The sequence below is a fragment of the Apodemus sylvaticus genome, chromosome 4 (genome assembly GCF_947179515.1).
Source record: "Apodemus sylvaticus chromosome 4, mApoSyl1.1, whole genome shotgun sequence".
Classification (NCBI taxonomy): domain Eukaryota; kingdom Metazoa; phylum Chordata; class Mammalia; order Rodentia; family Muridae; genus Apodemus; species Apodemus sylvaticus.
The window spans coordinates 141,645,860-141,667,112 of NC_067475.1; the positions used below are offsets into that span (position 1 = coordinate 141,645,860).

The 21,253-nt window shown below is 44.5% G+C and overlaps 1 protein-coding gene across 3 annotated transcripts in view; it reads right to left on the reverse strand.

Annotated features, from left to right (window-relative positions):
• The window catches only part of Pld1 (phospholipase D1), a 207,188-nt gene that overhangs the window by 19,852 nt on the left and 166,083 nt on the right, over positions 1-21,253 (reverse strand). For all 3 annotated transcript variants that reach the window (XM_052180714.1, XM_052180716.1, XM_052180715.1), the window contains 3 exons: positions 12,293-12,406; positions 9,706-9,755; positions 2,702-2,836 (listed from right to left, as the gene is read on the reverse strand). In XM_052180714.1, coding sequence (XP_052036674.1) covers positions 2,702-2,836; positions 9,706-9,755; positions 12,293-12,406 — 299 coding nt within the window. The remainder of the gene's footprint in view (positions 1-2,701; positions 2,837-9,705; positions 9,756-12,292; positions 12,407-21,253) is intronic.

Consider the following 21,253-nt stretch of genomic DNA (forward strand, 5'->3'; position numbering starts at 1 on the left):
AGTGGCTGTAGACTCCCGTCAGCCATGGAGGAGTGGTCCCTGCACTCTGCATCCTTGCCAGCGAGAGCTGTCATCTATTGATTTTGGCCATCCTGACTGGTATACAATGAAATCTCAAACCAGCTTAAATTATTTTAATTTCCCTGATGACTAAGGATGTTAGACACTTCTTTAGGTGCTACTCAGCCATTTGTGCTTCCTCTTTCGAGAATTCTCGATTTAAATCTGTAGCCTATTTTACAAATTGGGTTTTCTTGACATCCAGTTTATATATATATATATATATATATATATATATATATATATATATACATATATACACATACATATATATAAAATTTATCTATCAGATGTATATTGCTAAACATTTTTTCCTATTCTGTGGCCCACTCTGTTTGAATGACAGTGTCCTTTGCCATACAGGAGTTTTTCGGTGTCATGAGGTCTCGTTTATTAGCTGTTCTTAGTACCTGTGCTGATGGTGTTCTGTTTGGAAAGTCTTTTCCTGTGCCAGTGAGTTCAAGGCTATTCCTCATTTCTCTTCTTTCAGGTTCAGTGTACCTGGTTTTATGTTGAGATCTTTGATCCATTTGAAACTGACTTATCAATTATAGGTGATAAGTCCCTATAGAGCAGTGGTTCTCAACTTTCTTAATGCTGTGAACCTTTATTACAGTTTCTTGTATTATTGTGAACTCCAACCATAAAATTAATTTTGTTGGTACTTCACAACTGTAATTTTGCTACTGTTATTATATATATATATATTTTCTGATGGTCTTAGACATCCCCATGTGAAAGGGTTGTTCAGGTCTCAAAGGGTCATGACCCATGAGTTGAGAAGTACAGCTATAAGCAAGAAAAGCTTTTTAGAAACTACTCTGCATAAATATTTAAAAGAATTTATCTCTCCAGTCTTTCTAGTTATGCATATAGATATATACAGATTTTCAAGCCATGTTTACAGAAATATACATACACGTGTGCACCTATATACACTGAGATACATACATTTTCTTGCTTCAGAATTACATTTTTCCCAAATTATATTCCAGATAAGACATTTCATTACCGTTAGATATGAGATTTTTTTTCTTGTCTCGGTGGAGGCTAGAGATGAAAAAGGCTTAGAACTGCCAAAAGCTGTCAAAACACTTCATGACATTTAGTTTCTTAAAGACTAGGGAATTATCTTAATATAGCTGAGAAGCTATGTTTTATTTAAAACAGATGAACAGAACTCCCAGAAGCACCATCCACTATCCTCTCAACAGCACACGTGCAGGGTGGTAATATGCTGGCTAGTTTTATGACAAGCTTGAGTCGTCTAAAAGAAGAAACCTCAATTGATAAAATGCCTCGATAAGACCTGAATGCAGGGCGTTTTCTTAATTAGTGATTGATGGGGAGGGGCCAGCCCTTGGGGGTTGGTTCTATGCCTGGGCTGATGGACCCAGGTTTTATAAAAAAAGCAGGCTAAGCAAGCCCTAAAGAGCAAGCCAGTAAGCAGCGTCCCTCCATGGCCTTGGCATCAGCTACTGCCTCCACATGCCTGCCCTGTTTGGGTATTTGTCCTGGCTTCCTTCAGTGATGGACAACAATGTTGAAGTGTAAGCCAAACTTGCTTTTGATTAGGGTGTTTCATTGCAGCAACTGAAACATTAAGTAGGAAAGGCTATTAATTTTCTGCATCTCATCCACCTTTCCAGTGTTCATTCGTGTAATGTAATATTATCCAGTAATGGGAACACAGGATGTCCAGTGTATATAAACCTGGAAAGAGGCTGAGTACGCACCCCTCTGACCCAGAAGATCCAATCCAGAAGTGCATGCCTCTCTCTCTTGCCGGTAAGGGGAAGAGGGCTCTATAGAAATACACCTTTATCCTTAGTCAGAGGATATTGATCTTAAAATAGGGCTGTCATTTCACTGACACACCCCTCTCTCTCCAGTTCCACAGATATCTACAAAGCTCATGGTTCAGCTCTTGATTGAGGATGTCGAAAACACAGGCATTAGAAAGAGTATTGGGAGATGCAGACAGTAATAATATTTTAACATGCTTCTGACCTTGACTGTTACCCAACTCTGGATCTGTAGGAAAGGTCAGATGGATGTGAAATCAACACAAGCCACCCACAAGGTTCTCTTGTTTGAAATACTTTGCTTGCTGATTTTCTCTCCCTCCAACCCCAGAAATCTAGTCACATGGATTCAAAATAAAAGTAAGGGAATAATGAAAAATTAATAAAATCAGGGCTAGTGATATGGCTCAGCAGGTAAAGACACTCACTGCCAAGCCAAGCCTGACAATTAGAGTTCAATTCCTAGGACCCTCCACACAAACATGCACAGCACACACAAAATCAATCAATCAATCAAACAAACAAACAAACAAGCAAACATTTTTTAAGAGAACCAATGAGATCAGGCATAGGAATAAATGAATGGTTTCAGCCCCAGCTTCTAATACTATAATATGTACAAAACCCCTTTCATTGCTCTGGTTTCTCATACTTTATAGATTAAAAACAAAAACAAACAAAACAGTTTAGGAAGGGTACAATAGAAGAGACTGTCTCTGAAACAGTCTCATGTTGCGTGGCAGTGTCTCTGCTGCCAAGGAAGTATGGGGAAGCAAGGGCAACGGAGGCAGACGGCTGCCTGTGACAAGAAGCACAGCCACAGGTCGCACACTTACCAATAATGACCGTGTTATCGTCGGCAATTAACAACTTGCTGTGGACATAGATGAGCTCAGTGACTAGGTTTCCTTCCAGCTCTGCATGTGTTCTCAGACCGCAAAACGATATGTAATTTATCCACTTATTGCCAACTGTGGATCAAAAAGAAAATACTAAAATCAATATCACCGTGTCCAACTAAGGTACGTCAACTTTGTTGTTTTTCCAGATATATGTGCCACTTAAGCAGGTTACTTAGAATACATGTATACAGTATTATAATGTCACACACACACACACACACACACACACATCTCTTTTGTAAAAATTTAACCAGAAAAGTACAAGAGAATTTATATCAATAACTTGGATGAGTATCCTAGCTTCATTCCTTTGCTGTAACAAAACACTGTAGCCAAAAGCATCTTAGGGGAGGAAAGACTTTGCCTTATTCTTCCAGATCCCGGTCCATCACCGAGGGAAGCCAGGGCTGGAGCAGTGTCAGCTGGATCCAGAGAACGGTGCCTGCTGACTCTGTCTCTGGCTCCTTCTCTGGCCCCTGCGTAGCTCTTTTCTCATCCATCCCAAGACCACCTACCCAGGGTTGGTGCAGTTCACAGAAGACTGGGCTCTCTCTATCAATTAACAGGAAGGACAATCCCTTACAGATAGGTCCACAGGCCAATCTGAGGTAAGTAACCCCAATCTCCTCTGAGATATCTCTATGTTATGTCGTTATAGCTAATGGGGGCAATGACTACATTAAAAAAAATCATATCGAAATGTCTTTTGTCTTTGCCTGATGCAATCTAGAAATGTACCCCAATCTGAACCTTTTAATGAGCTGGTGGGTTAACTACTGAGGAGAGAAGGCAGAAAAGGCAACTCGAGATTTCAGTACTACGGCTGCTTCTGTCTCGGCTGACACCTGCAGCAGTACCAGAGGACGTGTACACGTCAGAACCATGAGATATATGTAGCATATTCAGCACCAGAGAGCATTTTAGTCTGTTTACTATGGCTACAGAGAAATGCTGCCAATTTAAGAATCTTCTCTTGGGACAGGAAGGAGTGCTGTGAACTACTGTCTTCAAGTCATGGCCACCATTCTTGGGAACTTACAGCAGCTGTGGTTACCATTACAAGATGGGGCCCGGCAAAGTTGTATCATGGGTGGGGGTGGGGCTTAGGAGGTTCCACCCTCCCTGAAGCGCTATTGACACCCAACAGTTACTGGGAAAGAGGGGCCATTTTCCTCAGTGATGTAGCTACGGAAAAGTTGTTCATACTCCTGAAGGCAATGTTAATTAATCTCCGTGAGTCACTGAAAAACTAAACTAAACAATATGAAAGCAGGAATGGGATTGGTTGGGAAGGAGGAGGTGAATGAGGGGGGGCAGCAAGAGGTAAAAAACAAAAACACATTGTAGGCATGGGTGTGGCTGTCAAAGAATTGTCCCTTCTAGGTCATTAATGTTAGGAAAGAGGGAGATTTTGTTTAGAATGAACAGTTCCAGGCTTGTGCTGTGACTAGCACCTCACTCAATTCACCATGGAACAAGACCTGCTGTCATCCACACCCAACTATAGTCACCACAATGGTCTGAGTGTTGTCATAAGGTCTTATGGTCCCTCCCTCACAGCTGTTGTCCTGCACAAAGTCCGAGCCTCAGAACAAATGAGCAGACGGAAGCTGTCAAGGATCACATTCCATATCATAGCTTTTTCTTTAGGAGATCATGAGATGTGGTAATAGACCGAGTGGAGACTCGTGGTCTGTTTGCCCAGCCTCCCATTTCTTATGCAGGTTTTCTACTTTGCCATGGTTGCCCTATTAATTCAGGTATCTTGCAAAGAAACTCATTCTTAGGTTGCTGAGGGGAGTCTGGCCCTGGCAGACCACCCTTCGTGTATGGGTGTGGGTGATATCAGAGCACTGGCAAAAAGAGCTGGTGTAACGGTGCTTCATGTTATACCATTCTACACATGTGAGAACAACAGTCCTACATACATGAAATACACGAAATGTTCACAACCCCTCCATGTTAACACATTACATTATAACAGCACTTAAGTTCCAGGTGCATTTAAACTGCAGCAGCAGGTTATGTGAGAGCTAGGACAGCTATGAGAAGACCCAAGACAAAGTCACAAACTTCCTTAAAACACTGTCAGTTGGGAGATGGGGCACAGTTTTTTGTAACTTGATTACACAATTGTCAAGTATGAATTTTGTAGATGACAAGATCAAAAGATTGGACATGCCTGGACCATTACTCCCCTTTAAAAAAAAAAAAAAAATCTCTGCTGGCTGAAGAGAAGGGAGTGTGTCCTCTTTGAAGTTCTTCACATCCATAAAAAGGGTATTGTAGAAGCCATTTCTTCTGTGCCGGGCTTCCCCCCCACCCCACCCCTGAGGCTTCCATCATCCTTGCCACACAGCACCGCCACCGAGCCTGAGCTTTTGAATGGTCAGTATCATGTGGGGCCACCCTGGGATCCAGACTCTAATGCCTTAAGGCTTAAAACAGCTTTTCTATAGTTGTAACTGAACTCTACAGTCATGGAGAAAAGCCTTTGCCAAAGTAAATATTTTTAGCATGGATTTTTCTATTAAAACTTCACAGGATCACTAAACAGAGGTTCTCAGTGTACAGAAGTCCCAGTCCATCTTCGTAAGACTCACTAAAGGCAGATTACTGAGCTGCTCATGTGGTCCAGTGGAAGGCGGACTGTGGAGGTGTTTAAGGCCCCAGGGAAGTTACAGGGAGGGTGGGCAGGGGGAGAGAAGGGGAGGGGGAGAGAAGGGGAAAAGGTAAAATGTCGGCATACAGAAACACAGGGTGAAGATTCAGATAGAGCCCCAAACTTGTCCTACAGACTGCAATTAGTGCTGTCTCCGGGTAAAGGCCACTGCCTCACAAACCTGACAGCCTTAGTTTGATGCCTGGACTAGCTTCCAGCAGCCTGGCTTTTAAGATGTGCCATGGTTTAATAGTGTCAAAGCTCTGGCTTGCGTGATCCTACAGTAGGCCTAGGGCACAGCAGCCATGCACCCATCAGTCAGGGCACCCAGACCACAGTCCATACCACCTTCTACTCTGCCTCCCCCAGTGAGGCTCAGGTGCAAAACATGGCCTTGAGGGGAAAGCTAACAGTACAGATCCTAAAGGAGGAAGAGGAGGAAACGAGGAGAAAAAAAGGAAAGGAAAAGGAGAAGAGAGGAGAGGAGAGGAGAGGAGAGGAGAGGAGAGGGGAGGGGAGGGGAGGGGAGGAGAGGGGAGGGGAGGGGAGGGGAGGAGAGGAGAGGAGAGGAGAGGGGAGGGGAGGGGAGGAGAGGGGAGGAGAGGGGAGGAGAGGAGAGGGGAGGGGAGGGGAGAGGAGAGGAGAGGAGAGGGGAGGGGAGGGGAGAAGGGAGGGGAGAGGAGAGGAGAGGAGAGGAGAGGGGAGGGGAGGGGAGAAGGGAGGGGAGAGGAGAGGAGAGGAGAAGGGGAGGAGAGGGGAGGGGAGGGGAGGAGAGGGGAGAAGAGGGGAGGAGAGGGGAGGGGAGGGGAGGGGAGAGGAGAGGGGAGGGGAGGGGAGGGGAGAGGGGAGGAGAGGAGAGGGGAGGGGAGGGGAGGGGAGAGGAGAGGAGGAGAGGAGGAGAGGAGAGGGGAGGGGAGGGAAGGAGAGGGGAGGGGAGGGGAGGGGAGGGGAGGAGAGGGGAGGGGAGGGGAGAGGAGAGGAGAGGAAGAAAGAGATGGGGGAGGAAGGAAGGAAAGAAGGAAGAAAAAGAAAGAAGGAAAGAAAAAGAAAGGAAGGAAGGGGGCACCATGGGTAATCTTGATGTGGTCTGTCAGATTCAGCTGGTGTGCACTGATGACGGCAATGCACCCCACCTTTCACCCCCACCCCCCACTACCCATTCCCACACCCCCACCCCACTCTACCCCCACTGTCCACACTCCTAGTGAAGGAGATCAAGGAAATCTGAGAACTGGTATTTTACTCTGAAGGCAGCCGACTTCACAGGAAACAAATACAAAGCTGGTGGTGGTAATGTGCACTACCAAGTTACAGTGAGGACAGTGAGTGTGGTTTCAGAGAAAAACCAAGCCCCAGCACCACAGATACTCTTAACACCATTGTGAGGAAAGGGAAAAAACCAGTCTTGGGGAGGCTCCCAGATGATGTCATGGGATGCGACTCTCCAGACACACAGTCTGGGACTAACGCTGATTGACAAGGCTGTCTGGGTATCAGAAGGAAGATGGGCTCCACACAAGTGCTGGAGGTTTACAAGGCAATCTTGAGGGGAAACAAAAACAAAAACCACACACACACACACACACAAAAAAAAACACCAAGCATTAGCACAGGCTCATTGCTTAAATTTGGAGCTCTGGGTATTTGTATATTTATAATCCTGACTGAATACCCCTGGCCACTAATTTACACTGACTTGGCCCTAAAGCCCAGAATGCTATACGTCACAAAAACTATACAAATGATAACAGAATACTTTAACCTGAACACAAAGTCTCTGGAGATTACCAGATCAGAGACTGGCTAGGGCTGGAATCATTTTCAGGAATTTTAATTTCGTCACAGCTGCAGCTTTATTCAAAATAACTGAAGCAGCAACAGGAGCTGCAGCCCTGCCCCCAATTAGAGGTGAGGAAGCCAGGCCTGTAAAGCCCTCTGCACTCATGCTAACAAAAACAAACTGGGCAACTCGACCTTTTGCTTCAGAAAAGGGCACTCTGCAACAATCTTTTCTCTCCATGTTTAGAACATGAACACTTCCCTCCACAGCAAGGCCTTATTTTGACTTGTTCCCAGGGTGCTCAGAAACTTTCCCGGTAAGCAGGCTTACCATTGAAATTGTTTCTTGTGTTAAAATCCAATTTATTTCCCCTGAATGGCAAAGGCGGGAGATGAAGGGTCTGGAGCCAAAGAAAAGCGCTTTATTCAATCAAGCGCAGGATGTTTTCACGATGGAGAAAGGAAAGCAGCAGCTTGCTTGGACTCCTGACTCCTATAACCTCGCATTCGCCTGACAAGCATCAGGTAGCCTGGTGCCTTCCTCTGTTCTATCAGTATGTCTTTCGTATAGTCTGATTCATCAACCCCAAGAGACCAGGTGACACTCTGAGACATCTGCTCCCTCCTTCCTGGGCCCAGGTAGGCAATGCGCATAATTGTGTGAACACACCATAGGTAAAAACTTCCTATACTTTCCAACACTGACAGACGTGTGTGTGTGTGTGTGTATACAATATATCCGTAGCGGAATTCAAATCTGTTTATTTATTTCCTCACTTACTTATTTTGAGGGGCAGAGTTTTACTATGTAGCCCTGCCTGTCCTGGAACTCACTGTGTAGACTGGGCTGACCTTGAACTCACAGAGTCCTGCCTGTGCCTCCCAATTGCTGGAATTAAAGGCACACACCATCATACGCAGTTAAACCTATAGTTTTTTTAAAGCTAACAAATCCTCTACAAATTCATAAAAAAGTCTATAAATATTTCCAAAAGTTCCACAGCAAGAAATTCCATATTTTCGGTTGGACAGTTTGGGGCCAGGGATAAGGTTCAGCCACGGAGTGTTTGCTTAACCAATCTGAATTCCCAACAGCAATACATGTTTATACATCCATGATAATACGGGACTATTATTTTAGCCATCCTAGAGCGGGTAAAGTTATATCTCATGGTGATTTTCACTTGGTTTTACCCAATAGCAAAGGGATACTGAACGTTTTTTCATGTATTTGTCATCTTTGAAATTAAATATCTATTTAGGTATTTTATTTATTTTTAAAATGAGCTAATTTTCTCTTCCATTATAAGTTATAAGAATTTTTTACACAGTCTAGATACTAGTTCCATATATATATATATATATATATATATATATATATATATATATATATATATGGAACTAGTATATGAAGCAAACATTTTTCCCTCATTCTTTCCTTCTATTTTTCTCATACCCACTAACAACATACTTGTAGAAAGAGCTCCAACAGTGCTTCCTTCCTCATCTCTAATTGTCTCAAAGGTTATAAATATGGTTATGTTATGGGCTGTGTTTATTAAGTACAAGAAAGTACGGATGCAATAGACACCTGCCGGCCTCAACGACCTGCCTCCCTCATCCTTAAGGCAGGGATGATCCATGTGGAACTGTGCTGGAGCTCAGCAGAGAATACATATAGACAGTCCTTGTGCGACTCCCCAGTAATTACTGATATTAAAAAGTAAATCGGGCTGGAGAGATAGCTCAGCAGTTATGAGCACTGACTGCTCTTCCAGAGGTCCTGAGTTCAATTCTCAACAACCACATGGTGGCTCACAACCATCTGTAATGGGATCCGATACTCTCCTCTGTGTCTGAAGACAGTGACAGGATAATCATATACACGAACTAGATAAATACATCTTTAAAAAAGAGTAAATCAATCAATAATATTTGCAGAGTATTTCTAGTGTTTCTCGCTCACTCACCTCACACAGAGGTGTTTTCATTTGACACTGGTTTGGGTGATTTAATAAGCAAAGGTGCTTTACCTCTATTGAGGTTTGTTTCATGAAGTGGCTTACATGTAAACACACTATGTGGCATTCACAGATACCAGTGTTTTGTTTATCCATTCGAGATGTGTGCATGGGGGGTTTTCAAGATTACACCAGAAGTAGAAAGATCTGTGCCTACTAGTGTGAGCTGGACCACATGTGGGGCTCCAGACGAAACAAAAAGGACAAAGGGTGCATCCGCCTCTCTCTGCGTCCTGACTGTGAAGTCAGGTGACTGGCTGGCCGCCACAGCACTGCTGCCCTGCCTTCCCTGCCATGATGGATGGGCTGGATCTTCAAGCTGTGAGCCAGAATAAATCCGCTCTTCCCTAAGCTGCTTTGTCAGATGCTTTTCAATCCACAAGGAAAATAACTGGAAGACCCAGCTCTCCACCTCTAGTCCTGTTAACTCCTGATGTTCCCTAGAAACAATTGCAGAAGAAAAAAATACCACTTACGCTCTGGCTTTAACTGTCCAAGGATAGAGCTCTCCCCTCTGCACATGGTTCTGAAAACATGGAAAGGCAAAGTTATAGAGGTCTCTACACATGTGAAGGCACAGTTGTGGAGGTCCCCACATGTGTAAAGGCACAGTTGTGGAAGCCTCTACACATGTAAAGGCACAGTTATGAAGATTCCCCACACATGTAAAGGCACAGTTATGGAGATTCCCACACATGTAAAGGCACAGTTGTGGAGGCCTCTATACATGTAAAGGCACAGGTGAGGAGGTCCCCACACATGTAAAGGCATAGTTATACAGTTCCCCAATAACCAAGTCTGACACCAATACCTGTGGAAGCGATCCCCAAAAGCAGAAACAGGACACGTACTTTCATGAGAAAGTGCTATGTTCATTTTCAAAAGTTGAAACTATAATAGGAATTTTTTTGTGTAACATTACTGAAAACAAAACAAGGCAGTTGTTTTGAGGTGAGCTGATGCAAGGGTTATAAAATGGTTACCAGGTTTTAGGGAGAGAGACGGGCTCAGAATGAACTTTCCCTCAGAAAACCTTGTGCTGGGAATGATAAATTTAGGAGTCTTCCCAGATAAGAGCACTTATACGGTCATCCTGCTTTCTGGGGTGAAAAGGGCAAACTCTTGGCAGAGCACCAGGGACAGAGCAAACTATTATACTGGGTTGTTTCCATCAGGTCAGCAAAAACCTGGACACGAAAAAAACAAGGTTTAAATAACCGGCTCTGCTGAGGGATTTTTTTGTTTGTTTGTTTCTCAAACTGTTATATACTGATGACTCTAATGGACAAGGGAGGGGCCCCGAGGCCAGCCATCCCTGAGGCTCTACCATGGTTACAGGGGAGGGAGGGAGGGAGAGACATTTGCCGAGATGCTCACACCTCCACAAATCATGAATGCACCCATGAAGGACGCTAAGGGCGCTCACAGGTTCACAAAAGAAGGGGAAGGAGAAACAGAAGCAGAAGAGAGACAGTTGGAAAGAGGTCTGGCGGCCTGAGTGAGAGAGACAAAAGAAAATAACGGGGTGGGGGGCAGATACAACCAAATTATTAGATTCACGTAAGAAAATGTCATGGTGAACACATTATTATTTATAATTAATATGTGCTCATAAAAACTTTAAAATTGAAACTGAAAGTATGTGATCTGGATGGTAATAAAAATGGAATAAAAAAGAAAAAACAAAAAACAAAACTTCTTTGCTCCATCTCCCAGTTGTATAAAAGTAATTCACAATATGCCTGGGGCGGCTGACAGCCTTCAAGGAGAGATGCTTTTCACACTGAATGGTTATAGTTCCGGCCGCTGAGCAACAGCCAAATGTGTATTTCATTCAGCTGGTTCAAAAAAAAAAATCAAGAAAAGGTTATAGAAAATAATCACAACTGACAACATTCCAAAAGTAATTCATGAATTGCCAAGAAAGCAGATAGAGTGCAGTTAAACATCACGAAAGGGGTGTGGTTCTGCACTATGCCAGACAACCTCAGAGATGAACCCATGTGCAGCCCAAACATGCAGACCAGAGGCTGTCATCATAACCAGGTGAATTTACACCTGGGTAACAGCATCAGCCCTAATAATTTACTTAAAATCCTGCCAGATATACAGGCACATGGTGGAAATCAGTGGAAGAAAGAAACCAACTCCTGGGCGCTGTGGCTCATGCCTTTAATCCCATGCAGGAAGACCTGCGTTTATCCCCAGCACTGAAACCAGGCACAGTGGCACACATGTATAATCCCAGCACTCCGGAGGTAAAAACAAGAAGATCACAAGTTCTAAGTCGGCCTTGGAGTTCCAAGACAGCCTGGGCCCTATGAGGCGTAGCATCAAACACCGCCACAGTCCCACCCAAGGGCACCCTCAAACTGTCATCAGAATCAGCTGGGGACTTTCGAAGCCAAGCAAAGAGCATGTCACCCTTCACCCAAGTGTGACCAAGACCCTGAGCCCTTCTCCGTGTGGTTCACTATAAAGTCTCATTCTGCTGCCTCCCTGACCCCCAAAAGGATGATTAGACCAGTGTGAAACATAAAGAAAACATTCAGGTTGTCGTCTCTGCCCTGTCTAACTGAAAGCGCTCACACTGTCGCTGCATCCTGGTAGCACTTGCTTCTCCCATTTTATTCTTCTCTACTTCCTGAGAAGAGTAAAGGGATTAGTGGTGCAGAGGTAACTTTCACTGATATGGTGTATTAAACTGAATATGAAAGAGGCACTGGCTGGGCATTCTGGAGGCAGACGCAGGGGTATCTCTGAAGTTCAAGGTCAGCCTGGTCGAGATAGCAAGTTCTAGGCAGCCAGGGCTACATAGTGAGATGGAGAGGGGGAGGGGAAAGAAGGGAGAGGAGGGGGAGGAGACAGAGACAGGAGGGAGACACAGATAGAGACAGACACACAACAGCTAATATGTTGGTGCTGTCCCACATGACAGGGCCACCATTAATAACTGTGACATTTGAATTTTACCACCTAATAAAGACTAAGGTTTAAAACACTAAAGCACGATACTGAACAAATATGCAGATACTCCAACTCCTGTCTTGGAATTCATAGTACCTGTAGTTGAAGTGCATTATTGCCTGCAGAGCATTCCCTCCGCCTGTGGAAATGTCTCCTTCAAATCCCGGCAGGAGGGGTATCACAATGTACACCCGATATCTCTGGCCTTCCCTGCAAAAGGCACATGCGCAGAAAGTCACAAATACATAAACAAACAAACATAAATAAAACCAAGTGCCAGCTACATCACCATCCAGCGGCCACGGGGCTCTAGAGACAAGAAACTGCTTCCACACACCCTCCTACGCTCAGCTTGGGTGGCTCTTAGATCCCAGCTCTCACTATAACTGCGCACAACGATAAACCTAATTTGGCAGGAGAGAGGGAATTGTGTCTGCTTCCTCTTCTACATTCATCGTCCTTTGCAGGACAGAAGGCAGTTTAAAATAAGTCTTGCTGATCTCATAGAAGAGGTTGTAGGAAGCAGCTTATAGCAAAGTTTAGAAAAGGGTGTTACCACAATGATACTGTGTGTATGTATATGTATAATTTATATCAGACTTTACTTAAATATGTATATCCATATGTGTAGATACAGATACATATATAACTATATATACATCCATATAACTATAACTATTTATATCTATCTATCTATCTATCTATCTATCTATCTATAGATGTGTGTGTGTGTGTGTGTGTGTGTGTAAATACATAAATCGAGTTACAGCCACAGGGATACAGTCAACAGCTTGGTGAATTAATTGTAGGCATTCAGTTCATAACTGTGGGGTTCCCAGTGCCTATGTCTCAGAAGCAAATCTGCACATAGGATTCAGAATGTTCTCCAAAACAGAGTCATCATTGTTAGGAATGCTAGGGATCCAGCCACAGAATGTTACCGGGGATTCTTTAAGAATGCCGAGTGACTAGTGTTAACTTTTATTTTATTTTTAAAACATTTCTGCACAGGTACACACACACACACATACACACACACACACACACATACACCACATGCTATGGCCCATGTGTGGAGTTCAGAGAACAACTTCACAGGACTAGTTCTCTCCTCCCACTATTTTTTACACAGATCGAACTCGGGTCACTAGACTTCTGTGACAAAGCACCTTTAACCACTGAGCAACTAGTGTCCATTTTAAAATCCCTAACATATGCAACACAGTATCTTCAGGCCGCCTTTTAAAGGAAAATGAAGCTACTTAATGACAGCTATAACAACAGAAGAAAATGTAGCTCTTTCTTTTGATATGTATTCAGAAACCCAGAATACTATGCTCTGATAACACATCTAGCCCTTTGACACGGAGGCAGGATGTTGTCATCTACTAAGGTTATGCTGGAGAATGGTAAAATAGAGTTAGGGAAAACCCTCTGATAATGCTCTGTGAGAGTTTAGCATTTTGCATCAGGCTGCCTTTAGAGCTATCCTTGGCCATAGGTTGGGCAGCCTGCTAGCAGAGTCCCAGCTATTAAAGCTTCTGGATTTATAAATACACAAGAAGAAGGGACAGACTCTGGATACCTGACAGTGCACAAATAGAGTTTGCTTGAGCACATTCCCACTGCTGGCTGATCCTCAAGCGTCCTCCTGCTTAAGCCTTTTACAATACCTAATTGTCATAGCTTGTCTTCTTGGGAACAGCAGAAGAGACTCCAGATGCCTCTTGTGAGAATTTTCTCTATTCTACTGGCTCCGACCTGACTGCTGGGTCTGAATGTCCCTATACATGGCAGCGCAGGACAGAAGGGACCATCCAGGGACCAGAGTGTGAAGAGTCAGTGGCTGAGAAACAAGGCTGTAATGTCAGGGATTACTCACTAGATGGCAAACTTAGTTTGAGTTGGGAAGAACACAGAGAAAATGTCAAGAGCCCTGGTTACAGCCTTGGTTAGGAGAGAAGGCAGTCTTTAAATGGTAAACAGGACACAGGAGAAGAATGGGAAGCCCTGAGCTATTTTCCCACAGCCCACGTTTTAAAAGACCAGATGAACGCAACTGGACATTTATGAGCATACACTGCTTTTCTAAACAAAAGTATATTCCAGTGAGACGTCCCACAGTCATCCCAGTGATGTCCATGGTACCCCAGTCATGTCAGCCCCCAGCACAGGAAGGACGTCACTTCTAAGTCATGCTCCTCATTGGAGCTGCCTGACTCTGCAGTCAGAACCGGGTCACACTGGCCTCTTCTTTCCCAGACCATGGCCAGGAAGTTGAGCCGTAAACTCTGTGTCTTGTTCATTTGTGACAAGCTCATGGCCTGGGCGGAGGGCTGACCTGCCCCAACACACTGGGTGGATGTTCACATAGCTTTCTATTTTGGGCAGCCTTCAGTAGAGAACCCACGCTTCCAGTGTACTCCGTTGGCTGGGAGGATGGAGGTGGAGTCAGATTAAAAGAACATTTCAGTGAGGAATAGGTCAAGCTACACTTGATTTTTTTTTCTTAATTACATTTCATTTGAATTTTTATTATGGTAAATATACAAAATGTAGGATGGGGCATTCTGTCCATTGTAAGGGCCTTCATCATTCATTGTGGTCCTAATTTTATGTGATATCTTCGCTATTCAAAGCTTTTCATCATCACGGATAGAAATCCCCTACCTCTACCCCCACCTCCCACCTGCTAGAGCCCCCGGTGAACTCCAGTTCACTTTATCTGGGTTTTGCGTGGATGTGGGGTCACACACAGCTTGTCCTCTTGGATCTAACTTGTTTTTCCTAGCACACTACCCTCATAGTTCACTCACACGATGGCTACACGATGGCTCGCCTCAGAGTTCCTTCAGCTTTGTGGTTGAATGTTCTTCTGAATTATATGTACACAGTCATCTGCTAGTGGACTTCTGGGTTAGCTTTGCCTTGTGGATGTTGGGAATAAAGCTGCTATCAGTATTGCATTAAAATTGTTCTTTCATCCTAAGCAGAATTCCAGAGGAGCTAGAACAGGCCCCGGAGCACTTCCTTTTTATTCATTTTATATGATATTTTTTTTAAAAAATATTTGTGTGTGTATCTAAGTTTTCATGCATGTGTGTGAAAGCACATGTATGTGCCTATGTATGTGCATGGGAGTCAGAGGTCAAACTCACACGTCACCTTCAGCACCTGTCCACTTGGTCTTTAAGGCAGGGTCTCACTAACTTGGGACTTGCCAGTTGGGAGAGGTCAGCCATTGATCCCAGGGTTTCAGCTGTCTGCAGCCCTGTCACTGGGATCAAGGTTATTACATATAGATTGTGGGGATTAAACTCAGTCTTCATGCCTGTCCAGCTACTGCTTTATTGACTGGCTTCTCTCTACCCTATGGATGTGGGATTCTGAAAAAATATTTTAAGGCCTTTGGCTGTCATAACGCTGTTTGCACCTTTTAAAGAAGGGTAGCAGCTCCCTCCAGGTAGGCGAAGGCCCCGCCATCGTCCCCTCCTGCTCTTTCTTATGAAACCCTGTTTCCTTCATAATGCCTCTTCCCTCATGCCCGAGCTCCTGGCTGCATGAGGGCAGTCAGGAGAAGCGGGGTCAGCTCAAGGTTGGGTCCCAGGACCTGGAGGCCCCCAAAGAAGCTTCTGCAGCAATGAGCAGTCAGGGTAAGGGGCTCACCACTGTGAATGGGGGGCACTAAGGATACAGATCGGGCAGCAATGATGAACGCTTTCAGAAAGAGCGAAGTCACCGTGGGGCTCCTTGGCACTCTTTAGACTGTGGAGGGATGAGTCCTGCGGGGCTCAGATCTGACGTCACTCCGGAATACACCTTTTCATTTTGTGTTTGGAGAACCTTTCAAGATGCGACATATCTCTCTGCCCCTGTCCCGTTCTCATGTACAGATGGGGGCCTTGGCTGAAATCTACCAGTATGCTAGAAATGTCCGCATGGCTCAACCCTGATCTTTACCTACTATACAAAAGGCCACGTGGGCTGTGACAGACTGTGTTACACCCAAACACATGCTTTTTGAAAATGACAGGCTTTGGCATGTAAGGAGGGTTGGGTTAGACCAGCACATCTGTCTTCTGCCTTACCCCAGGCTTGATAACCTTTGCCAAGACACAACTCCAAATGAGACCCTATAAATCATTTATTAAGTTCTCCACCAACCCCAGATCGGACACAAACTCAGGCTCAAAATGATTTCTGGCCCCAGTCTGACACTCCGTTTTATATCCAGAGGATGAGAGGACCATTTATAAGATTGTTTTGGAATAAAATAAAAGCAATAAAATGATCTCAAACAAAGCCTTTCCTGCCAGGATTTGTGGTCATCTGTGTCCTGATGTGACCTCTCCTCCAAACCCTGTCTGGAGCCGGGAAGGCAGTAGCCCACAGGGAAAAGGCAGAGTCTGAGCTTGTCAGATTGAACATGCGTTCCCTTCTTTGTCTGATAACTGCAGCTCAAACCCTTCAGCACACCACATCTACATCAAGGTGGGCATGCCTTCTCACAGCACAAAATTACAGGATTTGAAGATTACAGGATAGAGATATCCTCAAGCGGAAAGAAATTTTATCCACCAAGTAACTGCTTTAAGAATCATACTATCTGTATGGTTTTTAAACGAAATAGCTCTCTTAGCTTTTCTGAAAGTTCATCCAAAGTGTGTACTTCCTTAGAAACAAGGGAAGCTTTGAACTTGGTGATGAAGAACAGAAGCTAAAGTCCTGGTGACTTAGTTACGTTTCTTGTTGTTGGAACAAACAGCCAAGAAAAGGCTGCTTAAGGGAATGACTTATTTTTGCTGACAGTATGAGGGTACACAGCCCATCATGGTGGGGAGGGCCCACAGTCCATCATGGTGGGGAGGGCATGGTGACAGGAATCTAAGTCTGTTGGCTACATTTCCTCCTTTATCTGAAAGCAGAATGGACAGGATATAGGGCCAGGCTATAAAACTTCAAGGCCTGTGTTGGGGATTAGCTCACATGGTAGGGTGCTTACAACACATATATAAAGCTCTGGGTTCGATTCTCATCACTGCATAATTCAGCCCTAGAGTCACGTGACTGCAATCCCAAGGCTTGAGGGATAGAGAAAAGAGGATCAGTGGTACAAGGTTAACTGGGACTACAAGAAACTCTGTCTCCAACAGCACTATCACATTAGCTCCTATAAGCAACGGCCCACTTCCTCCAGGGAAGTTGTGCCATCAAAGGACCTACAACCCCAACAACACGCCTGGTAGGGGTCCACGTGTTCAGACGTCTGAGCCCATGGGAGATGTTCCTCGGTGCGCAGGGACAGGGATTGAGACCCAGATCCCCTATCAGTCATCTTGTGTGAGTTGCTCGGTCTCAGCCGCCTCCTCTCTAGGGTGAGAGACTTTATGTGCAGCCCCACAAGGTTGAAGACTAAATGAAGTAATCCACAAAAGTAAAAAAGGCTCAAAGATTTGAATTCAATTAATATGAAAGGTAAAGCTTCCATATCACCCAAGAGTGACAGGGCAGGCAGCTGCACAGCGCAGACACCGCAAACCTGCACTGACAGGGTACCTCCTATTTCATGAGGCTTTGAGGTCTGTCATCTTAATGAGAAATCCAGGCAAGATGGTGCAGTGGTTACAGGGGATTGATAGCCTCAGTGGACCCTGAGAGCCACGTGTGGAAGAAGAAAACCAAGACCCACAAGCTATCCTCTGATTGCTACTCAGGTCCTGTGGCATGTGTGCAACTTCACACACACACACACACACACACACACACACACACACACACACATGCAATAAAACTATTTTAAAAGGGAATATAAAAGTCCAGCAGAAAGGGGAATTCACTACGGTCCTAGCTGGTCACCCAGAGGCAGAGGAAGTCAGTTAGAAGCCAGTGCCCAGGAGCTAAAGGAAAAATTTATTTATTTATTTATTTATTTATTTATTTATTTATTTATCTATTTATTTATTTTTTTAAAATGGAGTACAGAGGTAAATAAAGAATTCTAAACTGAGGCATACTGAATGACCTAGAAGCACCTAAAGAAATGTTCAATATCCTTAGTCATCAGGAAAATGCAAATCAAAATAACCCTGAGATTTCACCTCACACCAGCCAGAATTGCTAAGATCAAAAACTCAGGTGACAGCAAGTGCTGGTGAGGATGTGGAGAAAGAGGAACACTCCTCCACTGCTGCTGGGATTGCAAACTGGTACAACCACTCTGGAAGTCAGTCTGGTGGTTTCTTAGAAAATTAGACATAGCACTACCTGAGGACCCAGCTATACCACTCCTGGGCATATACCCATAAGATGCTCCAACATATAAAAAGGACACATGCTCCACTATATTCACAGCAGCCTTATTTATAATAGCCAGAAGCTGGAAAGAACCCAGATGTCCCTCAAAAGAGGAATGGATACCGAAAATGTGGTATATTTACACAACGGAGTACTACTCAGCTATTAAAAACAATGAATTCATGAAATTCTTAGGCAAATGGATGGAACTAGAAAGTATTATCCTGAGTGAGATAACCCAACCACAAAAAAATAAATAAAAATAAAAACACACATGGTATGTACTCACTGAAAAGTGGATACTAGCCCAAAAATTCAGAATAAACAAGATACAATTCACAGACCACAGGAAGCTCAAGAAAAAGGAAGACCAAAGTGTGGGTGCTTCTGTTTTTCTGAGAAAGGGAACAAAATACTCACAGGAGCAATTATGGAGACAAAGTGTGGCACAGAGACTGAAGGAAAGGCCACCCAGAGACTGTCCTACCTGGGGATTCATCCTATAAACAGTCACCAAACCTGGACACTATTATGGATGACAAGAAGTGTGTGCCGAAAGGAGCCTATTATGGTTGTCTCCTGAGGGGCCCTGCCAGAGCCTTACAGATACAGAGGCAGATGCTAGCATCCAGCCATTGGACTGAACACAGGGTTACCAATGGAGGAACTTGAGGGAGGACTGGAGGAGCAGAAGGGGTTTACATTCCCATGGGAAGAACGACTGTGTCAGCTGATCAGAACTCCCAGGGCTCTCAGGGACTAAACCATCAATCAAGGGGTACTCCAGCCAAAAATGTGGCAGATGAATGTCTTGTCGGGCATCAGTGGGAGGAGAGGTCCTTGGTCCTGTGAAGATTCAATAGATGCCCCAACAAAGGGAAATGGTTTGTGTGTGTGTGGGGGGGGGGTTAGGTAGAAGTGGGTTGGGTGGAGGGGCATCTTCTTGGAGGCGGGGGTGGGAGGATGGGTTGGGTTTTTTTTTGGGAAGTGAGGAAACTGGGAAAGGGTATAACATTTGAAATGTAAATGAAGAATATATTCAATAAAAAATAAAAAATAAATTATTTTTGTTTTAGTCTACAGTATATACCTAACAATTTAAAATACAGATTGTTAAACTTTTTTTTTTTTTGTGGGAGTCTTTGTTTCTAGCACAAATAAGAATTTGATTTAGCGGTTATGACTCTTTATACTTTTGATTTAGAGTATGTAGTCTGTTTGCAGATAATGGACGGCCCAGGAGTGCTATAATAATGTCCCATTAACTAGCGCTTTATTACCTAACTGCTATCACAGGCACACACATAACATCATTCTTGTCTTTGTTTGGGGGGGGGGGAACAGCATTAGAAAAACAAACCGACAGACTGAGGAGGCCTCACGTCTGTAGATAACACATCAGGAAAGTGCTGTCAGTCCCAGGGACAGAGAACTCCTGAACTCCTGTTGGTTGCTGCCCATAGCAGGGGTTGGCCGTAGTTCCCATGGAGTTGTAAGAACCATCATGGAGGGTTAGACAGCTTTTAAAGCTGCATGTTTTAAAGATGACTTAGTAGACTAGTTTTCAGTACAGTTCAGTATTAGCAGGCACGTGAAGTAAACTGCTCGCTTTCATTGTATATTGAGTTTCTGGTGTCAGTCATGTGAGATGCACTCCCATCCCCTGGCTTTCTACCAAAGCAGTGATGTCGAAATAGGCCGAGACCTGAGATGGTCCCCAGACCCACAGTGCTTTAAAATGTTTCTGTCTCCATCAGAAGTGTATTCGCCTATCCCTTGGGTTACTCAGCCAAGGTATGAAAGAGATAGCTTGAGACAGGGGGGCGTGGTTTATTCCGCCCACGCCAGACATATTTGGATTGTCAAGGGCAGGTTCCAAGTGGGTTTAGGAGCTGGTTTCAACTCTGAGACTGGCTTGTGTGTTAGAGCAAACATGTTCTCTGCAGCAAATGCCAGGCTTCTCTTTGATCACAGTGGACTGAGCACAGGTGACAGCACAGAGACCTAGCAGGATCCCATTCCTGTGAAGAAGGAGGACTACAGTAAAGGAACTACATGGCTCTGGGGGACTGGGGTGAGGCTTCATTCCAATGCTGGAATAAAACTAAGGACACCTAGCAGAGGGGGCTGTCATCATGGGGACTGGGAACCACCAGAGGTGGGAGGGACGTGGCTGAGGGCTTATGTTCTTTGGTCAGAACTAGTGGCAGTCTGCTGACACTTCCTGGCCTCTGCTTTGTACTCTAGGCTAGCCCTTATCCAGCCACTAAACCAGACTTGTGGCTAAGGATGTGTCTTTGGCAAAGGACATCAACAGAGAAAGACAAAGGCTTAGCCCTTGCACCTCTGCACCCTGCAGGAACCTGCAAGAGTTCTGTCTTGACGATGCCCAAGAAAACCAGCCCACAGACTTCAAGTTATCTTGAAAAACAGTTGTTGTGAAAAACAGAAGATATAGTAAGAGATGGCACTGCTCTTCCACACTCTTAGGAAACTCTTACCTTGAGAATCAGCTCGCAGGGCTACTGGGAAATGTGTAGAGGACACTGAAGTTCCTTCCTGCTCTAAAATACTAGAACTTTTAGGAATATTTCAACATTTTAGATGGGAATTGAAATGGTAGAGAAAAGTGTTCTAGAGCTAAGGTGACAGCTCAGTCAGTAAGGTACTTGTGCTACAGGCATGACGGCCTGGCCTGACTGCAATCCCCAGAGGCCACGTGTTTCAAAAAGCTATGTGTGATGGCACATGTGGTGGCACAGA